General features: G+C 43.3%; 1 protein-coding gene and 1 pseudogene across 4 annotated transcripts in view; one reads left to right on the top strand and one right to left on the bottom strand.

Annotated features, from left to right (window-relative positions):
• The window catches only part of SMG6 (SMG6 nonsense mediated mRNA decay factor), a 227,631-nt gene that overhangs the window by 35,567 nt on the left and 168,608 nt on the right, over nucleotides 1-23,456 (top strand). For all 4 annotated transcript variants that reach the window (XM_040455512.1, XM_040455513.1, XM_040455514.1 and 1 more), the window contains exons 9-10: nucleotides 14,115-14,176; nucleotides 20,868-21,013. In XM_040455512.1, coding sequence (XP_040311446.1) covers nucleotides 14,115-14,176; nucleotides 20,868-21,013 — 208 coding nt within the window. The remainder of the gene's footprint in view (nucleotides 1-14,114; nucleotides 14,177-20,867; nucleotides 21,014-23,456) is intronic.
• Nucleotides 7,419-8,551, bottom strand: LOC121017334 (ubiquitin-like; annotated as a pseudogene).

Genomic DNA, 23,456 nt, shown 5'->3' with positions numbered 1-23,456 from the left:
AGTTCTGTTCTTGCCCTGCACACGCACAGTAGGACTGCAACTGCTGAACATGTGGGAATGAGGAGTTGGGATGATACCGTCTATGGATTTGCATTTTTCTGGGGTGTTTCTTGGTAAGGATGCTGCAACTTTACTCTGTCTAATGAGATTTTGAGCTGAATTGTGCCACAGATGTCTGAGATACTAGGTCCTAATTTGTAAAGCAAACTATGTGTAAGTCGGTTGACATTCTCTCTGAGGAATTTTTTTTTTTTGGCAGATTTTCCTTTAGACTTCTGGACAGATCTGTAAAAACAGTATGGCTTTTAAAATACTTCAAAGTGACATATTGGTCACTTTGGTTGATTAAGGTACTAATAGATGCATGCCCTTGGCATCCCCAGTAAGCTGTCCCTTGTGGCTAATGGAGACTAGGAGTTACATCTTCTGGATACATTCCTAAATTGTTTTTTTATTTCTGAGAACACATTTTTTAATCTCTTTCTTTGTTTCTACATCTGTAAAACAAATATATCTACGCCATCAGCTGATCTGGTCTTTAACACCAGTGTAGCTTTCTGCACTTAGATGGAGCCCCAAACTTTTAGCACAGTCACCTTCATTTCTGCCACCTCAGAGTTAGAATCTTGGTGTGGGGGTTAGGACTTTTGGGGCAAAGGGTATTGGCTATGGAATAAAGGCTTTTTGTGGAACAGCAGAAAAAGTTGCGGTGATTTTTAAAAAATCTCATTATAATATACATACAGAAAAGTGTACATATCAAAGCCATACATTTGGGGCACCTAGGTGGTTTAGTCGGTCAAGTGTCAACTTCAGCTCAGGTCACGATCTCACAGTTTGTGAGTTTGAGCCCCACATCGGGCTTGGTGCTGGAGCCTGCTTCAGATTCTGTGTCTCCTTCTTTCTCTGCCCCTCTCCCACTTGTGCTCTCTCTCCCTCAAAAATAAATAAACATTAAAAAAAAAAAAAAGAAGCCATACAGTTTTATAAATTGTCACAAACTAAGCATATACTTTTGTAACCAGCAGAGTAATTGCTTTTTGACTCATGTCACTTTTGTTCTTTTCTTCCTTTTTAACTCTAAACTCAGATTTTCCCCATACATTTAGCAGGAATAGTGACAGGGATAGAGCATTGTAAATAAGTGAGGAAGAAGTTAATGCTTATGTTTTCCCTTGCTAATGCTTTCTGGTATGCATAAGAATGTTTTTTTGTTTTGTTTTGTTTTGTTTTTGAGAGGAAAGGAGAATTGGAGTAAAGATCAGAGATTTTGAAGGTGTTTGCCCTATCATTTGAACTAGATATTTTGGGTCTTGGGAACAAGTCCAAAAGAGACATGACTGACAAAAAACCAGATGGAAGCAGGCCTTGCCTCCAGTCACAGTGAAACTGAGTCTCTCACCAAAAGTGCTGTGGTTTGGCCTTAATGTTGAACTATCTGGCTGTTGGGGGGGGGGGGGGGGGGCGCGGAGTGACATCATGGCCTGCCTGCTTCTGGAGACGCTTGGATCCAGCTGGGATGTGGTGCCCCAGAAGTCCCGTGCTGCCATGTTCATAGCCTTGTCTTTGGCATCCAGGTAAGTGCCAGGCTGTACCAGTTCACGTTGTCTGAGTGTAACCCATTTTTATTCTCTTTTTGCTAGCTAGACAAACCCAGTTTTCTTCTCTTTTTGCTGCTAGCTGACAGTGAGGTAGAGGTGCCTCTGTTGATAAAGAACAGATACAGAAGTTTGCATCCAAACCTGAATAACCATTTTTAACTTGAAACACTTTTCCTACGAGTTGACGCACCAGAATCCTTCCCTTATTTGGTGCCCTGCTTAAATCTGAAGCTTGCATGAGGTTGCCAGAGCTCCCTGTGTGCTGATTATTTGCTTTTTGGTACCCACAGCAGAGTGGTTTGTGAAACCTTCTTTGTGACCACATCTTTCTTAAACTGAAGCTTTGTTCTCCTTTGGGTTCTTAGATTAGTTCGTGCTCCTCCCTTTCCTGAGAGATTCGGGGGTTTTCCTGTATTGTGGTAGGTGGGTGGGCAGGAGAGTATGTTTTCAGATATTTTTTCTGGATTATGCACCGTCCCTTGATGATGGTGTGTGAATGTACGTATGTTCTCTGACTCTTGAAGAACTATTTCTCTATTAGCCAGGCAGATTGTGGATCTGTCTAGAGAAAATGTTAGGGTTTTTGTTTTACTAGTTTTATTACTGCTGTTTTACTGTTATGGAAAGCAAGCTCTTACCTACTTTTCTCTTTTCTCTCTTTGGCCAGCGTTATCCTGGGGTGCATTTGTTAAGGGCTTCCACTGACTTGCAGGATAGGATCTGGACTGGAAGTATCTATTTCCCTTAATCTGTAAGACTTTGAACTAGTGGTCTCAGTGAGTGATAGCTGGAACCATTGGTGGGTTTTTGCTTGGGGTTGCTTTAGCTTTTGGCCTTTGTAAACATCCTTGGTGTCTGTCTTGTTTCTGCCCAAAAGGTTGCTTTCTTTGAGGCGCCTGGGTGGCTCAGATGGTTGGTCAGGCGTCCGACTTCGGCTCTGGTCATGATCTCACTGTTCATGGGTTTGAGCCCTGCATCAGGCTCCACGCGGACAGTGTGGAGCCTGCTTGCGATTCTCTCTGTCTCCCTCTCTCTCTCTGCCCCTTCCCCACTCATGCTCTCCCTGAAAATAAGAAAACGTAAAAGACAGAAAAAAGGTTGCCTGTTTTAAAGGCGAAAGATGGAAGAGCTCAGAGTCTGGAGTCAGACTGCCTGGGTTAACCTTGGGCAAGTCACGTAACCTCTCTGTGCTCTATTTTCTCATCCGTAATATAGAATTTATAGTATTACTAAACTCACAGGATTGTTGTAAGGTTAAATACATTAATAGACAAGGTGCTTAGAATAGTGCCATACGTATAGAAGGTGTTGTAGAAGTTTGGATTATTATTGTTAAGGTGCTTGGGTGTGTCACACTTGTTTTGTTCAGTTAGAAAACTTGAGTTCTTACTGTCTAAATTGTGTTTGAGTAGCTTGGGATACTTTTAACTCCTAAAGCACAGAGTGTAAATTCAACCTGTCCTCAGTTGGGGACTGTCCCTGAGCTTCTGAAAGGTACAGTCCAATTAGGTGTTAGGCCACACTCCCCCCACCCCACCCTTGCCCCCCATCGTGTGGGTTATAAGCTGGGTAGAATACTGGATAGGTTCTTTCAATTCTTTGTTCTCATTGGCTGAGCCTTATTTATGCTTCAACGTATGTCTTTTGCTCCTATTACATGACAAGCCAGAAATTGTAAAAGTATGAGTGTTATGATCTTTAGAACCAACTCTCTCACGTCCATCCATCTATTTACCTGTCCATCACTATTGATAATTTCTGTGTCCTGGATTATAGAAGTGAATCATGAACTAAAGGATGCCATGGTCTAGAGCTGTGCTGATAGTATGGTAGTAGCCATACTGGCTATTTAGATTAATTAAAGTGAAACACAGTTAAAATTTTAGTTTCTTAGTCACTCTAGCCACCTTTCAGATACTTATTACCCATATGTGGCTAGTGGCCGCTGTATTGGTCTGTGAAGATAAGGAACATATCTGTCATCCTGGACAGGAAGTTCTATGGACAGAGCTGGTCTAAAGACAGACACGGATGTATGAAAGATGTACTGTGGCGAATGAAATACTCTCTGAGGCTGCAGGATAAGGTGTAAGGTTCAGCCTGGAGGTAGAGGACAGGCAGAGCAAGGAAAAGTAGGACTGTACTAGATATAGAAAGTACATGAGAAGGGTTTAGATAGAGATTGGGGTAGACAGAAGGAACATGGTGAGTTTTGGGCACCACGAATAATTCTTTGTTGCTGAAAGGTAGGCCGTATTAGCAAGGGTAGAGGCGGGAGGAACAGCCAAAGGCCAGACTAGACAGGCTATTTATTCACCAAGTATTTTTATTGATTACCTTTTTTAAGCCCACTGTTGTGAACCAAGTACACAGAATCCTCCTCACTGTCATGGTGTGTGTGTGTGTGTGTGTGTGTGTGTGTATGTGTGTGTGTGTGTGTGTGTGTAAATTGGTGATAAGTACTATAAAAACAGGATAAGCTTGAGCAGTGCTGCTCAAACTTTACTGCACAGTATAATCGCCTGGGGAGTTTTTAAAAATCCCAATGCTCAGGTCACACCCCAAGGTGTCACTGTGGGAATTAAATCAGTGTCTGGGGATGGAGGCCAGGCATCTGTATTTTTAAAAGATTTGCACACCATTCCATTATGCTATAAAGTTTAGGAACCCTTGGACTAGGGACACAACTGGAAGCGTGCTTGGCACATTCAAGGGATAGGAGGCAACAGGAGTGGAGAGTGAGTATTATATAGGCCTTTTATAGGAGACTGTAAGGACTATGGCTTTTTTTGTGTGTTCAGATTTTATTTTTTATTTTTATTAAAAAAATTCTTTTAAGTTTATTTATTTTGAGGGGGGGAGCAAGCAGGGGAGGGGCAGAGAGAGGGGGAGAGAGAGAGAATCCCAAGCAGGCTCTGCACTGCACTCTGTGCTGCACACAGGTCAGCACAGAGCCCGATGCAGGGCTCGAACTCACGAACCATGAGATCATGAGTCAAAACCAAGGCTTGGGTGCTTAACTGACTGAGCCACCCAAGTGCCCCAGGATTTTATTTTTAAGTAATCTCTACACCGACCAAATGTGGGACTTGAACTTACAACCCTGAAATCAAGAGTCATGTGCTCCACCAACTGAGCCAGCTGGGTGCCCTGAACTTTGGCTTTTATTCTGATGTTAACTGTGGTCTCTTTTTGTCCCGTCTCTTGGGCTGGAATGTAGCAGATGGAACTGCTGTTACTCAGGATCATATTCCTTAATTGCTGATAGAACTCTGATTTTCTTTGACTACTTTTGTTTGGGTTTTGTCATATTACCCTCCAAAAAGAAATAGATTTAAATTCTCATAAATAGTGATGAACATGTTATTTCCCTACAGCATTAATATTAGTACTGCACTGTTTTTCTTGAGAGTTTTTTATATGTAGTACCTGGATAACCTATTTAATCACTATTAAATCTCTGTGTTTTATATGTTCTTCTTTCAGCAACCACTTACTGAATATGTAATAAGGTACCAAATACCATGCTAGGCCATTTAAAAATATTGAAGGGAAATAAAAATATCCAAATTATCTCTAAAAGTGAAATCAGTGTTTCATTTAGTTTGGGACTTTTTCTAAAGACTCATGCTTGGTTCTGGGCCACTGCTGGTCTCTATAGATTGAGTTCTTTAGAACTAGAACCCCTGGGACTTAGGGATGGGATCATGATTGTCGATGAGCGTGGAATGACTACTTCCTTTACCTTCCCTTTCTTTTCCATCTCCCTTACCATTGAGGAGTGATTGCAGCAGCTTCTTAAGGGGTCTCCTGGCCTCCGCACATTTGATCCTGGCCAGTTACCCCTTAGAAAACTAAAATTTCTAAACCGTAGCCAGAATGTCTTTTCAAAAATGGAGGTTTGTTCATGTCGCTTCCCTGCTCAACACTTTTCAGTAGCTTGATTAAGATCAGGCTGTTTAATAAGGAGTACAACTTGTGCAGTTTGGCTCAGCTTGTATCTCCAGCCTCATTCTTGCAAAATCACCCACCTGGCCATGCCACTCTACCACATACCACTCTTGGGACCAGCATACATGCTGTTCCATTTGCTTATGTCACATAGACCAGATACCCTACCTGCTCCAAAACTGTTTACTCAGCCATCAGGTTTCAACTCAAGGATCTCTTCCTCTGAGGTCTCTAATGCTCCTGCTGTGGAGGTACAGAGCATCCTGTACATCCCTAATCATGGTACTTTATAATTGTGTCACCCACAGAGCAGGGATCATCCCTGCCTTTGTTCATAGTTTGGGCAGAGCAGGGATCATGCCTGCCTTTGTTCGTAGTTTGGGCAGTGTCATGTTCACAGAAGGTGGCAAGTAAGTTTTTGTCGAATGAATAGATGACCTTACCACTCTCACACTCTGTTGGCCTATGAATTTCTAAGATGGGTTTGAGCTTGCGTATCTGCCTTTAGTGAACGGTTTTTCTCGTTGCCCACCTGATCACTGAGTGGGAGATTCAGCCGTTTCCTCTTCTCTCTTACTTTACGCAGTGCAGACACAAGGTGTCCCAGCTCACCTACTTTTTGGGTGGATGGGCATGAGAGTTCCCAGGCGCTGAGAGAGATGAGTCAGAAAGAAGAGTCATTCAGAAAGTAGTCCAGTCAGAGCAACAGTGCTGCCCTTTGGCTGAACTTTCTCTCTCTGTATACCTTGGGATGTCAAGCTGGTGGCACTTTTGAGCTGGTTGTTACAGATCGTCAGACCACAACACATGGATTCATAAACCTTAATCTGGCACTTTCCCTCGATTACGGATGTTTTGGGAAGTGTCCAAGGGCCCTCTGGCCTAAGAAAAACTTGATTGGCTTTGGGGGTGTTCTGTTTCCACTTGGTCACTTAGCCCCATAGTGGCATTGAAGGTGAAAACATGGAGGGCCCCATTTATATTTCTTTGAAGCCTTTGGGGCATTTGAGTTCAAAAGTTTTGAGAACAGAAGTCTTTGGGCATTTGGTGGTTTGTTTGTTTGTTTGTTTGTTTGTTTGTTTGTTTGTTTTGGGGGGGTCCTGTCATCAAATGGGATGGTGCTTACTCAAAATTAAGAGAGGTTAGATTTAGTTAGAATCATACATTTGTGGGCTTTTAGAATTGGCAGGAACACTGTAGGTTGGTGGTTCCCCTGAGGTGGTAGGAGGTAAGTAGGTATCAGAGTATCCTGGGAGGTGGAGATTCTCTTAAACCACACTCCTCCTCACTACCCTTCTTCACCTCTCAGCCCATGAGAAACGTTACTGTTTCCAGTAGATGTGTGTGGTAGCTCTCAAGTGTTGTGCAGGCAGAAAAACTTTTGAGACCGCAGTGTTCTAGATCTAGCCCAGGGATCAGCAAACTTTTTTTCTGTAAAGGGCCAGATGATAAATACTATAGGTCTTGGGGCCATACACTCTCTGCCGAAGCTATTCACCTTGTCCTTTGTAGGGGGGTAACCACAGACAAGATATAAACAAATGAGTGTGGCTGTATTTCAATAGAACTTTATTTGTGGATGCTGAAATTTAAATTTCATATAATTTTCGTGTGTCATGAAATATTCTTTTGAATTTTGTTCAACCATGAAAACAGTATAAAAAACATTCTTAGCTCATGGTCCACATAGAAACAGGTGGCATTCTATCTGTTGACCTTCGGGCTGTAGTTTGCTGACCCCTGATCTAGCCCAGTGGTTCGTAAGTCTGGCTGCCTTTCAGAATTACGTGGAGACCTTTTAAAAATGCTGATTCGCAGTGACCTTCTCCCCTCCCTGAGGATTCTGATTCTGTAGGACTGGGGAATCTGTTTTTTAACAAAAGCTTTTCTTGTGATGCACACACACTCAGGGTTGTAGAATTACCATCACTGATCTCACTCAGCCTTCTCATTTTATAGTTGAAGAAACAGCCTTAGAAAGTTGATCTGACTACTCAGCAGTTATATAGCAAATAAATGGCACAACCAGAGTTTGAACCCAGGTCTTTAATTCTAAGATTAGTGGTCTCTGTTCATATCATTCTGTACTCATCTCTTTCCCCAATAAACAAACGAGCAGTAAATGTAGAATAGTCACAAACTCAGGGTTCCTTCTCCCCCCCCCCCTTTTTTTTTCCATGAAAGGGAAACTTTATTACAGTCCCAGGGCTTTGGGGCTCAGGCAGGAGGCCTCCCTGGGGACAAAGGAAGAGCCAGTGGAGGGGCTTCACTTGACCTTCTTGGAGCTCAGGTTGTTGGTGTGGCCGCACATCTTGCAGCAGTGACAGCGCAGGGGTGCAGGTGAGCCTAACTCTCGCGGCAGATTGTCTTGTTGCAGTTGTGTTTCTGGGCCAGCTGGTGAGGGAAGGCTCGGAGATGCCACCTCGCAGACAAAGCACCAAGTGCAGGCTCGACTCTTTCTGGATATTGTAACCTGAGAGAGTGCAGCCATCGTCCGGCTGTTTGCCCACAAAAGTAAGATGCTGTTGGTCACGCGAGATGCCCTCTTTTGTTTTGGATTTTGGCTCTGACATTCTCAGTGGTGTCACTGGGCTCGACCTCACGGGTGGTGGTCTTGCCCGTCAGGGTCTTCACAAAGGGCTGCATGTCTGCATCTGCGTCTGCCACGAGGCCACTGCCACCAAACCGCTCCGCCATCTCATCGACGAGGAAGAGCGGGGTTCCTTCTTCTTATGCCTAGTGCCACTCTCCCTCCTGAGAGCCGAGCGGGGACTCTAAGTTCTGCTGTCCCTCTGTTTGTTGGCTGGGTTTTCTGGAGCTGACTCCTGATTTGACATTTAGCCTAATTTCCCTCCGGTCTGCTGGCTTTCAGGAGAGATAATGAAGTAATAGCAAGTAAATTGCTTTAATGTAAGACCGTGTTGAGGCGGCACTAAGCTGCAGTGTGAGGATGAGAGCCGTTGTTTCAAGGGGTGCATTTCTTGGAAGAGGTGGTTTTAAGAGGCACGTTTCACACTTGAATTCACATGGCTCAGATCCAGCTGTCTAAGTAGGACATCTCTACATGGAACTTGTGCTTAATTAGAGCTAATTGAGCTGTCATTTTGCCCAGAACGGTTCAGGAGTGGAGAAACTAAAGGTGAGGAGTAATCACTGTCCCTGCTGTGCCTCAGCCCTGGTGTGGCTCTTTGGTCCAAGTAAGAAATGGGAGCATGATTTTGATTTGCTCTGTCTTCCTATGAGGCATTTGAGTCATGTTACTTGGCTTGCCTGTACTTCTTTCTTTATATGTATCCTGGAAGGAGAAATACTGAAAGTCCTAAATGAATAATTTTTACCTTTATTAAATGATTACTGCATTACTGACTTACTGATAGGTTTCCACACTTGTGTTCCAGGCCCCCCTTCCTCACTTTCTGTATCATCTCCCTAGATCTCACTTCCTCCAAAGACTTTCCTGGCTGAGGTACAGTAACAAGGAGGGAAATAGAGTGCTTCCAGACACCTTCATAGCCGGTAGGCCTGGTCTTAGAATTTGGAGCATAAATGGGGAATTGGCAAGTTGGTATGCTATTTGTTTATCTTTTGCTCTTGGACTGCAAGTTCCTTGGCAGTGGGGACCCTGTCTTGTTGGTTTCTGCCTGATTGTGCCTGGCATAGGAGGAGCACAGGGATGAAAGTGGACAGCATCACTTCGGCGCTCACATTTTCCAGCACCCTGTGATCTTGGTGCTTTAGGGAGGCGGTAAATGGGCTTTGGTTGCATGCTCTGAAAGTCCTGGACATTTACTGACAGGTAATATTGAAATTTGGATTTCCACCCATGTTGGCTCCTATTTAAGAGGACAGAGCCCCCCGCTTTTTAAAACCTAATAAAGTTGTTGTTAATACTTGGCATATCTATAGAGGTGCTCCAGATGTTTAAGAGAATGATAATTTATGCTCCCCACAACCCTATAAAAATGCACATTGGAATTTCTTTTAATACTGAGTACTCTTACTGTTCTTAAAATAATTCACTTTTCAGAAATTCAGTTTTCCACACAGCTGTTCAGAAGAAGGAGCAACTATTTAGGAATTGAAATTGGGCAGATTTCAGACTTCTCTCTTGTGTTGTATTGCTGCTTCTGAGCACCTTTCTCCTTCCTTGCTCCATAGTTCACAGAGCACTTAGGCAGTTCTGAGTGACAGTTGCCAGGGCTTGTATCAAACATTTACACCTCAGGATGCTTTAATTTGTATTATTTCATTTTATCCTTTCAGCTCTGAGTTAGGTGGTGTCAGTGGTGGAAATTCCATTTTATAGTTGAGGAACAACCCAAACTATTTTACTCACAATTCCATAGTTAATGGCAGGACAGACTTCATTGTGAGGGTCCAGGAACCTACCCATTAATGGCTGCCGCCATTAATGCCTCTTTGGTCATTGCTTTTCGATGGTTTATCAGGATGGTTTATCAGGAGTCCATAGTGAATTGGTTTTGAACTTGAACTGAAGAGCAAAGAGCCCTTTAATAATTCTAACGTCCTCTTAGAGCTATACCCAAGAAGCATTTTTAGTTTTTGATGAACAGTATGTAAATATGTGAGGAAGACCTGGAAGCAGATACACTCACTGTTCAAAGAGTAACATTTCTTTCTGTACCTGAGTGAGACCTGAGTGTATTCAGAATCACAAAGTTGCCAAAATGGAAACCAGTACAGGGTGCTGTTTGGAGAAGGAGGAAGTTCAGACTAAGACTTTCCTACCTACTATGGACTTAGTATCAGTTAAGTTTCCCAAAAATTTTGCAGGAGTACTAGCTGACTTCATATTGTTACATGCAGTGTTGCTTAGGCCCAGTTGATCAACATGTAACAAATCTATTTCCTCAATATAACATGCCTTACCTCTCTCTAGAACACATCTGCTTTTTTAGCTTTTTTATGACTTGAAGTATTGTTGGTGACTATAGAGAGAAACTGTGTTTAGGGTGACAGATACTTCTAGACTAAAAATAAAGCAGTGGTTCTCATTAACCAAGCTCAGGGAGAATGTGTGTGCAGTTTGAAAAAGTTCCCTAAGATTCGCTTCACTCTCACTTGAAGCACAATGTGTTGAGATCTACTTTTTACTAGGTACAGTTGAAATATGATAATGGCAAGCATGAATTGTGGTCTTAAGTGGGCTTCATCTACTATCCTAAGTGAAGGGTCTTTGGGAAGTATTACATAGAACCACAATATTAACAAAGCCTCTTGGTGCTCTCATTTTAATCTAGGAGGTGTTATGGGCCATACAGCATGAGTTTTCTACCTAATCGGAAATCTTAAAAGTAAAACTGAAGTGCTTTTAGTTACTCTTACTCCCTTATCATCCCTTCCTTTATGAATAAGCTCATCCATTCTTTTCCTGAGCTACTTGCATTATAAGGGAAGGAGAACTTTAAAAAAAAAAAAAAAATTTTTTTTTTTTTTTTACATTTATTCATTTTTGAAAGACCGAGAAAGACAGAGTACAAATGGGGAAGGGCTAGAGAGAGAGGGAGAGACAGAATCCGAAGCAGGCGCCAGGCTCCGAGCTGTTAGCACAGAGCCTGACGTGGGGCTCGAACTCACAGACTGCGAGATCATGACCTGAGCTGAAGTCGGCTGCTTAACCGACTGAGCCACCCAGGCACCACCCGCCCTCTTTTTTTTTGGAATCAGAAGACCTGAGTTCAAGTTCTAATTCTGCCATTTGCTGGCTTAAGTTGGTTAAATTTCTGAGCTGCCTTGGGGCTTTGGGGATGGTAATTGGCTTGAGTGAGAGGAATTAATCTCATTCTGTGCCTACCAAAGTATGCTGTATGTATAAATATAACCAGTTATAAAGGATTCTTCCTGGTTATGGGTGAGTTAACTAGATTATGATTGATAGCTGTGGGAAAAGGGATAATTGAATTAAAATTCGAATATATAGAGAGAATTTACATATTTTGCCTTTTTATTTTGAAATAATTTTATATCTGTAGAAAAGTTGTAAGAATAATCCAAAGAACTCTGTATATCCGTCGCCCAGATTCTTCAGTTGTTCACATTTTACCACTTGCTTTATCATTCATTGGGAGAGAATGTTCAGCTAAAAGCTGAGTTTACAACATGTCGAGCATGCTTTTACTTGCCTTATCTCATGTGCCATTCTGTTAACATATGGGTACTGTTACCTACATTGTGTAGAAAGAAAAACTCAGAGAGGTTAGATCAGTTGCCTGGGATTCCACAGCAGGTAAATGGCAGAGGTTTGTTGTAGATCTAGAGATTTGCATTCTAGCCCAGGTTTTGCCACTAGCAGTGGTATAACCACTGGCAGTTTATTTTATAGCACTTCCTTTGTTTTCTAGCAGTTTCCCTTCATTTCATGGTACCCAGTGTCCCTGGCCCTGACTCACCTCACTATAGAGATAGGTTACTATTTATGAAGTATCTTGAGCTTTTTAGCTATATTAATCAGTGTTTGATCTAGTATTGCTGATTAAATATACTTTGTTTAAGCAAAAATAAAGACAAGGCCTTGTTTTTTTAACAGTATTTTATTTTATTATTTTTTATTTTATTATTTTTTATTTTATTTTATTTTATTTTATTTTATTTTATTTTATTTTATTTTATTTTCAGGAATAGAATTTAGTGATTCATCACTTACATATAACATCCAGTGCTCATCCCAACAAGTGCCCCTCTTAGTGCCCATTACCCATTCAGCCCATCCCCCCACTTATCTCCCTTCCAGCAACCCTCAGTTAGTTCTCTGTATTTAGGAGTCTCTTATGGGGGTGCCTGGGTGGCTCAGTCGGTTGGGCGTCCAACTTCGGCTGAGGTCATGATCTCATGGTTCGTGGGTTCTAGCCCCACGTCGGGCTCTGTGCTGACAGCTAGGAGCCTGGAGCCTGCTTCAGATTCTGTGTCTCCCCCTCTCTCTGCCCCTCCCCTGCTCATGCTCTCTCTCTCTCAATAATGAATAAGCGTTTTTTTGTTTTTTTTTAAAAAAAGATTCTCTTATGGTTTGCCTCCCTCTTGGTTTTCATCTTATTTTTGCTTCCCTTCCCCTATGTTCGTCTATTTTGTTTCTTAAATTTCACATATGAGTGAAATCATATGATATTTGTAAAGACAAAACCTTGTATGCAGAGTTTGGTGTTGAAGTCATTGGTGACGTATGAGTATCCTCCTTTTCCCACATCTAGCTTCCATATGAGGTAGATGGAACTGCCATGATTTGAGGATAAACCAGAAGAGTTTTTCCTGTTAGGCGAAGTATCCAGGGGTGCTGGACTATTATTCCTTGTCCTGAGCACCCCCTTGACATCAGATTCTTTTTTTTTTTTTTTTTTTTTAATTTTTTTTTTCAACGTTTATTTATTTTTGGGACAGAGAGAGACAGAGCATGAATGGGGGAGGGGCAGAGAGAGAGGGAGACACAGAATCCGAAACAGGCTCCAGGCTCTGAGCCATCAGCCCAGAGCCCGACGCGGGGCTCGAACTCCCGGACCGCGAGATCGTGACCTGGCTGAAGTCGGACGCTTAACCGACTGCGCCACCCAGGCGCCCCGACATCAGATTCTTGACCCTTCTTTCTGTCTGGCTACAGGGCCCTAAGCATTTTGGTTCTGTAAGACCAGGAAAAGTGACAACAAGGTTTGGTTTTCAGATTATCTCCACTTTCTTTGAGTTCCTCTCCCTCACCTCCTTCGTTTGATCAGAGGAATCTTTCTCCTCAGTTTTGATAGAAGTAGATTTTCTGGAACCTTGAACTGAAGACTATAAATTTGGTAGCTCCTGAGCCAGATGGGACCGGCAAATGTATGTTTTGACTTGCCTAACGTGTAAATTTTTTTCATTAGTAGCCAACATTTAAAAGCCAGAAGGTTTCATATAAAAACCAGCTTTTAACTTTTCCTTAAAAGGGGGCAGGGGGGGAGGGGGGGAAGAAATTATAAAACTGGGCCTACAAAGAGCAGACCTGGACTGGAACAGCCATAGAGCACTACTGTCCCCACCAGCCTGTTTTGTACCTGGCCCCTGTAGACAACTTGAATTTTCAGTTCCAGACCTAGAACTTGAATTTTTGTTTTGAAAGCTGGGCTTTTAAATGAGTTAGTTAGTTACCTTATCCTTGGTTACAAAAGAATCCTGCTTTCTTGGGTAGGTAGAAAAATAGCTTACAAATAAGATTAGGGCCTTACCAAAATCAGAGTATTTCCCCTGCCTTTTCACTGTTTCATTTCCATCATTGTGGGGCCAGATTGGCTCCTAGATCTCAGAGAGCTGCAGTCATCACTTCATTCCCTGCACAGAGGCACCACTGCCAGCAGAGGGTGCTGTCGGCTCACCGAGCCTGCTGTCATGTTGGCTCAGCTGATCAGCAGCTGTTGGGCATGTGCCCTGGGTCTGTTTGAGACATTGGGCATGTTCATTTGGTTCCCATCCCTAGTGCCCACCCCTTAGACCCTGGCCAGGTTATTGTGTCACTAGGGACTCTGTTCAGTAACAGGAAACTGGGGAAAGTTTAATTGTTTTCTCCTCTCTCTTTTTCCCATGCAGCTGAACAAAAGGTTCATCCTCAGTTTTCTCCATGCCCATGGGAAGCTGTTTACCCGGATTGGGTAAGTGTGCAGGATGTTTATTTTATTTTCCTACATTACAAGTCATTTTGGAATTTAATATTGTTAGCAACTAGACTGTGTTTGTAACTGAGGGCACAGGGTGTGAATTCTTAGAGGGCTCCACCTTCTCTTCCCTTCACTCACTCTGCTCATGAAGTTTGGGAAATATTATTCTGCATCCGTCTGTCTCTTCTTTCTCTACCTTTACTAAAGCCCCCTTTAAACACCCATCCCCCACTGCTAGTCCCTCTGGTTTCTCTTTCCTTTGCCTTTCAGCCCAGCCCCTAGTGATCTCCTTAAGGAAGTCATACTCAATCCCAGGGGTCCTCCTTAGGGAGACTAGTGTCCATTAATTTTCCCTTAAAGAGGAGGGTAACATTTGCTTTCCTCTAACATTTTCTCTTCCTTCTGAACCATACCCCTTTCTTGTCTGCTCAGGCTCCTGCCCCATATTGCTGATCCCTGTAAATGCCGAGATTTTTCTATGGTTTCCCCATCCGCCATGGTTTTACATATAAATCTCAGGGAAAGTGGTGTGTGCAAAACCCCTGTTACTTCACGCATTAAGTCCCTGGAAAGAGATTAGGTTTTGAGTATTCCTTTGGTGGATCAGAGTTTTTCCTTGCTGTATAAAACTAGGGATCCTAAAGTCTGATGTATGCCTGCATACCAGAATTGAGGTGTGCTGAGGGCCCTTATAGTCGAGGAGAGGAATAAGTGGCAGTGCTCTCTGACCAGTCTTCTACTGCGTTTTAGTATTTTCTGAATTGGAGGTTTTATTAGGAGCTACCTTTGAGGTGATATCTTTTGGATTATAGATCCCCCAGGTTGTTGTTAGTATTTCCCTCTCACTTTCTGCCATAACCTTCTATCTATGATGCTCTAGAACATTTTCCTAGTGGGAGAAGCTGAAAGGCTTTGTCCCGTTTTAAGAAACACTATTCCATGGATGGTGAACTAGAAAGTGTGCTTATTACATACTCATTTGTCATCAACCTGGGCAAGAGTGACAGTGATGGCCAGCACAGGGGGTACTCTTGATTTTGAAATCACTTGGGAAACCTAGAGCAGTGCTAATAGATGCATCTCTAGTAGGAGAACTAAGTGTGAAGTAATTCACTCGTGAAAAGGAAATCAGGTGTGTCAGTAGCTCCTCCCCACCCCCCCCTCCCCCCCACCTTGTAAGCTCTACTCTGGCAGTTTTTACTCAACTCTGTTGTATCCCTAGTGCCTGGCATACGGTACCTACAGCACATATTTACTGAATGAATGAGTAAATCTTTACAAGAAATGGATAGGTTGTGAAAGACTAGAGAGAAGGTTCCTAGTGTTCTAGGAGGTAATAGTAGACCCAGTCCAATCACCAGTGAGTCATGTAAAGCTACAGTTACAAGGTAGGCAAGATGATACCAATATCGTTTCATAAAATTAACCCATCATAGCAGGAAATACTGTTATGCTGCACCTAAAATCGGAACTATGGTTCCTTATCTCTTTGTTATCTTTTTTAGTTATCATTTTAAAAATCTTTCATTCCCTTACTACCTTCCCACTCCATATTTCTCTCCTTCTCTCATTTTCCTGTGTTTTTTCTTTAAATGTTCATGTACCGTGTTGTTCCAAGTCAGTATTTTTCAACCTTCATACCGTTGATATTTTGAGCCTTAGAATTCTCTGTTGTTGGAGGCTGTCCTGTGCATCGTTACGATGCACATCTTGTTTAACAGCATCCCAGACTTCTACCCGCTCCATGCCAATAGTGTCCCTTCCTCTTCTCACCAGTCATGATACTTATAAATGTCGCCAGACAGTGCCACATGTTCCCTCCGGGGAAAAAAAATTGCTCCTGGTTGGGAACCACTGTTCTGTTAGAGATTTTGGCTAAAGAAGTTATAAATCTTGGTCCAGAACGTAGAAATATTTAGGATATATTTTTGTCAGGTTTAAGTATTAGGTAGAACTTTACTTTTGTTGTCTTTAAAAATTCTCATAGATATTTTGGAGGATGTCAGGGAAAGAACCACAATAATGATTTAAAAGCTAGAAAATAATTTCTGAGAGGAGAAATTAATCTTAAGAAAATTAAGGTAAGGGGTGCCTGGCTGGCTCAGTCAGTGGAGCATGTGACTCTTGATCTCAGGGTTGTGGGTTCGAGCCCCATAGTAGGAGGAGAGATTGCTTAAAAATAAAATCTTAAAAAAATTAAGGTAAAAAAAAAGGTCTAGAGACAGCTGTGGGGTACCCTAACTGTATTTAAATATAAAAGAGTCATAACCAGATAGTTTTGATTCCTGTGGGATGACAGCAAGAGAAAATAGGCTTATGTTACAGCTGAAGAGACTTGGTTTAGGTGTAAGACAATTTCACAGAGAGAAGATGTTTGGGAATTTTCTTCTCGGGAAGCCTTTGAAAAAGAATAGATTATCTCATTTGTCAGAGGTGGTTTGTTGTGGTCCAGATTATTTTTCAGGACCTCTTCCATTTTTGCATGTAACACATTCTGTTGGCAAAAAGATAAGTCCAGTCTAGTTTCACCTTCATAAAAAATGAGTTACAGTCGTGTTCGCATAAGGAAAATATATGTAAATTACAGGCAGTCCAGCCCCCTTGATGAGTATTCTTCTTGTGCAGACCTAGAGGTAAAAGAATTGAGCCCCATATTTATTCTGGAAGGCAGAGACAGAAGTAACTTCTATTGGGGGAAAAAAGAAGTATAGTAGTCTGTAAGACTAGAAAAGCAGAGAGCCCAAACCACACACAACAACATGGACTGGTGCCTAATTACCAAGAAGATGTGAAATGTGGGAGGCGTTGAAAACGAATTAAGAGTGAGGAGATTGTAATGGGGAGCAGCTGAAGACACATCCACTGTCCCGCCTGCCCTTTGAGAAAAGCCCCGGGTTACGTTGCTCTCCGGGCCTGTGTCTTCTCTGTGCCAGGTGTCCCAAATGGCATCCATATCTGCTTGAGTGCCTACTGTGTGCATCATGGCCCTCCTTCCTCAGTGTGCAGGGGAAAAGAGCATTAGATGGCCTCAGGTGCCAACAAGAGTTTTGTTTTGTTTTGTTTTGTTTTGTTTTGTTTTTGTTTGTTTTTTTTTTTACCACTGACTAAATACAAGACCTCGAGAGGGAACAAGTCAAAGCCTCCTTGGACTTCAGTTTCCTTATCAGTAGTTCAAATAGATGATGTCCAAGGTCCACTCCAGTCCTTATGTTCTACAGCACTATGAAAATTTTTTTCCTCTCGTTTTTACCCTGTCACATGGCTTAGTTTTGTTTGTTTTTGTTTTGCTACTGGATTGCTCCTTATCTTGTTTAGTTTTTAAAAATTAAGAAGTTGAGAAAAGTTAAGGAGCTTGATTCTTTTCTGCAGAGAGTGTCATCTAGCCCCTCTGTGTTCCTCAGCATTGGAGAGGTTGGGTCCTGCCCAGTTAGTCACTGTCTGAGTCACTCCCGATTTAGGTCCCAGTGTTGTCTGCAAGACAACTTTCTTGAAACGGCCATTCAAATGAGACAAGGTGTCTCTAGAGATCATTTCAGAAAGCAGTCTGTAAACACTCATCCTGAAATTTATTGTATCTTCTGTAGTTTTTAAGGATAGGGACCGAATCCTCTCAGGCGCAGGAGAGGGATTGAGTCAGGGATCCCATATGGTTCCTCACAGACACTTGCTTTCCTGTTGAGAGGCTGATCAGACCTGCGTCTTGACTCCCCTGAGAGAGGTTGGGAAGCCAGCAGCCTGTGGACTTTTGATTTGTGACAAATAGAATGATTTTGCCTCCCATTATTGCCTTGGTTAAAGTTACCACTTTAACTTTTACTTACTTGCCTAGTCATGCTGTTTGCACAACTTCAAGGTCTCTTGGAATTCAAAGCCTGATATATTTATTTTGGTCTTTGAATTGTGAAAAATGCAATGTTTATGTCTTGATTTATTTTTAAAATTATAAATGTTTTATATACAAAGGCCAGACACATTCATTGTAGGGAAAATCTATTTACTGCCTATAGTGCTCGGTGTAAAATACTAAGAAAGCCCAACAAGAGAAGAAATAAAAAATTGCCCATATTCTCACTATCCAGAGATAACTCTCCATCCTTAACACTTGGCATATATTTTTATATTTTTTTCTATACATATCCCCCCCACATTTATTTTTTTTTTTACAAATATGCTTAACAAGGGATATTAAACTACTTTAAAACTGTTTTCATTTAATATATATTGAACTTACCCCCACATGATTAAAAATGTAATACAACTTTTAAAAAATAGAATTCAGTTATATGGATGTGCCATCTTAATAATCGGCTATTGTTGGGCATTTTAGGCTGTTTCCAATTTTTTGCTGTTATAAATTACCATCTTATGCTTTCTGTCTTCCTCCTCTGCTGCTACTGTTGCTGCTGCTTTTATAATTTTATAAAACTTTAAACATAAATTGTATGTTGTATTTATCTCCACTTTAATATAATTTTTGTTCTGTGATATGGGTGGAGCAAAGAGAAACATAAAACTGCTTACAGGTAGTTTGAGGCCAAAATCAGCAATTTAGTGACAAAATTGGGAACTAGAAACCCTGTGATTGAGTCCAGAGGAAAGATCTTTTATCTGTGCGTCCCTCAGTTACTGCCTGAGCTGATGTAGTCTGAGTGGATTCATCTTCCTTCTCGTAGCTCAGAATTGAAGTATTCTAATTTATATCCTTATGTATTTGATGTTTACTTTTGTTTTAATCATGTTGAACTAGTTGAAAGGCAAAGGGAGGAGTTTATTGTAATTAAAAAAAAAAAAAAGATGTGGACATTTGACCTGGTGCTCGTTTGAGATTCCAGTCTGACCTAGGGAGTTAATGGATCTGTTTCAATTTCCACCCCAGGGAAGAGGCTTCCTCAGACACAGCTTCGAAGCAGGACTGTCCCACGTGACACTTCTGTCATGTCATTCCGTGCTGGCTCTCTACTGCTTTTCAACACGGAGACACATGGCTCTGAAACTTGCCCATTGTGGCTGCTTTTCAAGCAGAGTGAACACTGCTATTCTCGTAATGAGAAGTGCTAGCCCCCTCCCCACCTCCAACCAGAAAGAGTGCTGCACAGTGTCAAGATTTAAAATGAAACCTTTGTTATAGCCCATGGGGAAAAATGGATCCATTCCAGCCCCAAACATATCACTCTCTGCCATTCCAAACCTACCAAGAGTTTTAATGGTTCTGAAACTTCTGGAAGGAAAAACAAGGTTCTTTTTTTTCCCCTCTTGTTTTTTGGGGAGGAGGGGCACTGAAATGGTACGTTGGGGAAAAAAGCAAATACATGGCATGTTTTGTGCCAATGAAAATGAGGACAGCTCAGCAGAGAAGGGAACTGAAGTATAAACTGTAATTGACCCATAGCTGTGGCATGACTCCTGGGTACCAGGAGGTCAGTAATAGGAGTTGCCATCCAAGGGCAAGGAATGAAGATTGCTAAAATGCCAGAAAGCTCTGGAGCTTCTTTCCTAACCCATGGAGGCTACTATTCAGTGGGGAAAGGGCCAAGGTTCAGGTGAAACCAGGAGCACCTTTCTCTAGGACCTGAAACTGTTGTATCTTTTGAGAAGGATTCCCTTCCCTGTGGCTTTCCAGAAGCTATTTATTAATCCCGCCTGGAGCTATTCCTCACCCCCACCCCCCTACCCCAGTGTACCACAAGGAGTTTGTTTGTTTGGGGGGGGGGTGGGGGTTGAGGATGGATAAAAGATACTTTGCTGACCACGAATTGTTCGGCATGGCTCTAAGGCCCATGTGCCTGGTTTCTCTCTCTAGCACCAAGTCTGAATTTGCTTTTTATTTTCTGAGGACTTGGGCTGTGGTTTGTTCGTGTTGCCAAAGGAGCTCCAGGCATGCACCACTGTTTGGGATCCAGTGGCCACATTTGGCAAGCAGTGGTTTGAATGACCTCTCTTTAGGAGCCCTAGGTCACTGGCTGGATTTCCACCTCCCTACATTACAGGCTCTTCCTGTATTGGGAGTGGCAGTTGGCCAGGGCATTATATTTCCACTGGCCTGAAAACATACAGACCCTGATGAGCAGAGGCTTGTGAGAGGGAGGAGGACAGCAACACAGGAAAGACTGAAACACATCATTAGGCCCCTTGGGCTAGGGATTCTTCAAGGGGAAGTTTGGGATCCTTAGGTGGAGCAGTTAGTGCGATAGCACCTGAAACACAGCAGCAGAGCTCGGTCTGGTTTCCTGAAGCGAAGCCTCGAGTGAGGACTGGCTAGATTCATGAACCTCTTTTTATAGAATAGTTTTCATACCAGAGAGTTTGGGGAATATGTAGGTTTTAGAGCTTAAAGAAAATTCGTTCACTGTTCACAAAAACCGATTGTTTCACAGAGAAACTTTGACTTCAGCTTGAATCCACTTACTGCCAGGGGTTAGGAAATAGCATACCAGAGCATAATAACTCAGAGCAACTTATCCAGAGGTTGAGTTGTTTCCATCCCTGATCAATTCTTTCTCTTAAATGTGGTCGCCACCTTAGGATACCAGGAAGGTTTGTGAAAGAAAACGTCCTAGGCATTAGTTGTCTGCTTTCAGAGAGACACCGTGGGATGGGACGGGGGGGGGGCCGATTTTGTGTGTGCGCGTACACGCCAACTGCTGTTGGGCACATACCTCCCTGAATGAGCTGGCTGTGTTTGTAGGATGGAGACATTCCCTGCGGTAGCTGAGAAGGTCCTCAAGGAGTTCCAGGTGTTGCTGCAGCATAGCCCCTCTCCTATTGGAAGTACCCGCATGCTGCAGCTTATGACCATCAACATGTTCGCTGTGCACAACTCTCAGTTGAAAGGTAAGGAAAGTCTCGTTTCTTTATCTACACAGGTAAAGATTAATCTAGCTTCTTTCCTATGGTACCATATCACTCCATTCACCTGATACACACACACACACACACACACACACACACACACACACACTTCTCTATCAGTGTCTCTCCGATTTTCAATCTACTCTCTGAAATCTGTATGACTCTCTAGTGCTTGGGTGGGATGAAAGGAGGGAATCATGGGTATGGAGCTTAATTTGCAAACCCAGAGATGCTGTTGCACATCTGGCCATGCTGAAGGCAGCAGCAAGGCCTCTTGGAGGCTGCAGACCCAGAGCCTCTCCCAGGGGAGAGGCATTGCTGAAATGTTTCATTGCAGAGACCATACGCTTGGCAGGGATTGGGAATAGCTGTTTCTGGACTCATGTACCCTGTTTGTTCGATATGGAAAAGTCTAGTTCCCTATGGGCTATCCCTTGTGGGAGCCTGCCAGGGAGTACGAACAGTGAATTGATGAGCTTTGGTGACTCAAGCTGGAAGCACAAAAATCACCAGGCCCAGAATTTGGCTATCATACTGGTGTGCATTCTGAAATGCTTTTCTGAACACTGGGGTTTTTAACACTGGGGAGGGAGGGGCTGATTGGCAGGAGTTTTAAATGTTCTGAGGACCAGGTCACGGTTGAAGGATGTTACCAGGATCCCTCCCCTCCACCCCACTTAGGTAAGGATGATGTGGTTTGACTTGACGGAGCTATGCAGCGTGAGGGTGACATTGTTTTGTGTGTTTATTTGGTCCATGCTGCCAAAGAACCGTTTCGGAGCATTGACAGAGACGGTTTGGTCTCAGCGCTTGTTATCGGAAATGCCAAGAAGTGGGATTTGTCCCGTGCAGACTCTGCTGTAAAACAGACCTGGCCTTTCTGGACAGAGTGTTGCCAGTTCTCTTGTTATATCTCTTCTTAGTGCTTTCTCCCTCTGAGGTGGATTTACTTCCCTTCCCATTTGTGTTTGGGGGTTATGCTTCAGCTCGCTGGTGTTTGGGGGGGGGTGGATTTCTCCCCAGATGAGAATGTATGCCACACTTGCCCTCCACACTTGGCTCCTCCTGGGACACTCTGCAAGGTCCTCTGCTGCTCCGCCTGCGTTTTCAGTCATATCTGAATCTTAGAGGATTTTCTCAACTTGTGCTGCCTGCTACAGCATTTAGAATTCCCAGCAGAAGTCGAGATGCAGGGGCGCCTGGGTGGCGCAGTCGGTTAAGCGTCCGACTTCAGCCAGGTCGCGATCTCGCGGTCCGTGAGTTCGAGCCCCGCGTCAGGCTCTGGGCTGATGGCTCAGAGCCTGGAGCCTGTTTCTGATTCTGTGTCTCCCTCTCTCTCTGCCCCTCCCCCGTTCATGCTCTGTCTCTCTCTGTCCCAAAAATAAATAAACGTTGAAAAAAAAAAATAAAAAAAAAAAAAGAAGTCGAGATGCAGAGGCTTGGGTGCCTTTTTGAGGCTGGCTCGTTATTTCTGAGAACACCTCTGAGGAAGCACGCACTCCTGAGGAGGCAGCGGGAGTTTCCAGGAAGGAGGAAATAAAGTTTGTGAAGTGCTGTCATCGTGAGGCTTGAAGTCCAAAGGGGAGGGGGATTGATTCCTTCACCGTTGCTCTGCTGGTTCTGTCGAGTGGGAGGCTCACCAGACTCGGGAGATGCCCTCCTGTTTATTTTCCTGCTTCCCTCCAGCAGCAACACGGAGTTCAGGGAGTTGCCTGTCACAGAACTGCAGCCTCTGCCAAGGTGTGGTTCCGGCCTCAGGTGACCTGTGGTCTCAGGAGGTGTGAATGTAAAGGACCTGCAACTCTTGCCTGTGAAGCATCTGTTGTCAGCAGCTTCTGCTCCATGAAAAGGAATGCCTTGGCCTTTTCATAGGCCACGAGTGAGTCCTTTTCTTGTAGCTGCTATTACATAAAGGTTAAGAAAATATGGGTGAAAGGAAGGTGAGATGGTGAGAACGGAGAAAGAAGAAAATAGGTGGTTCTCCCATTTGAGGCCCAGGTTCTTTTTTTTAGGACTCTTCCATCCGTGGTCAGTCATAATGAGGACCCGCTAGCCAAGAAGGACATGTCAAAGCCTGTGCTTGACTTGAGACCCTTCTCGTTTCTGGCCTCGTCCTGACGCTTACCTCCATGAGGCAGCTGGGGCCAAGGGGAGTAGGAGCTGAGGTGGTCAGAAGCTCCAAGAGCGTTTCAGGGAAAAACAGCCCGGGCCACAGGATATAACACTCAGCTGGGACAGAGAGCTCTGCGGACGTGCTGCCAAGTACCCGGTGTGCAGTTGAGGCGGCCGTCCAGACCCCACTGTGTGGGCTGCCATTGGGAGAGGGGTGAGCAGAGCACTCAGCGGGGCTGGTTGGTGGGAAGATGCACTTTTCCATTTCCCAGCACATGAGTCATCTTCTCTGGGCCCCTGTGCTGTGCTTGCA

The sequence above is a fragment of the Herpailurus yagouaroundi genome, unplaced genomic scaffold (assembly GCF_014898765.1).
Source record: "Herpailurus yagouaroundi ecotype Mexico unplaced genomic scaffold, PumYag 215, whole genome shotgun sequence".
Lineage (NCBI taxonomy): Eukaryota > Metazoa > Chordata > Mammalia > Carnivora > Felidae > Herpailurus > Herpailurus yagouaroundi.
This window is presented reverse-complemented; position numbering and strand designations above follow the sequence as displayed.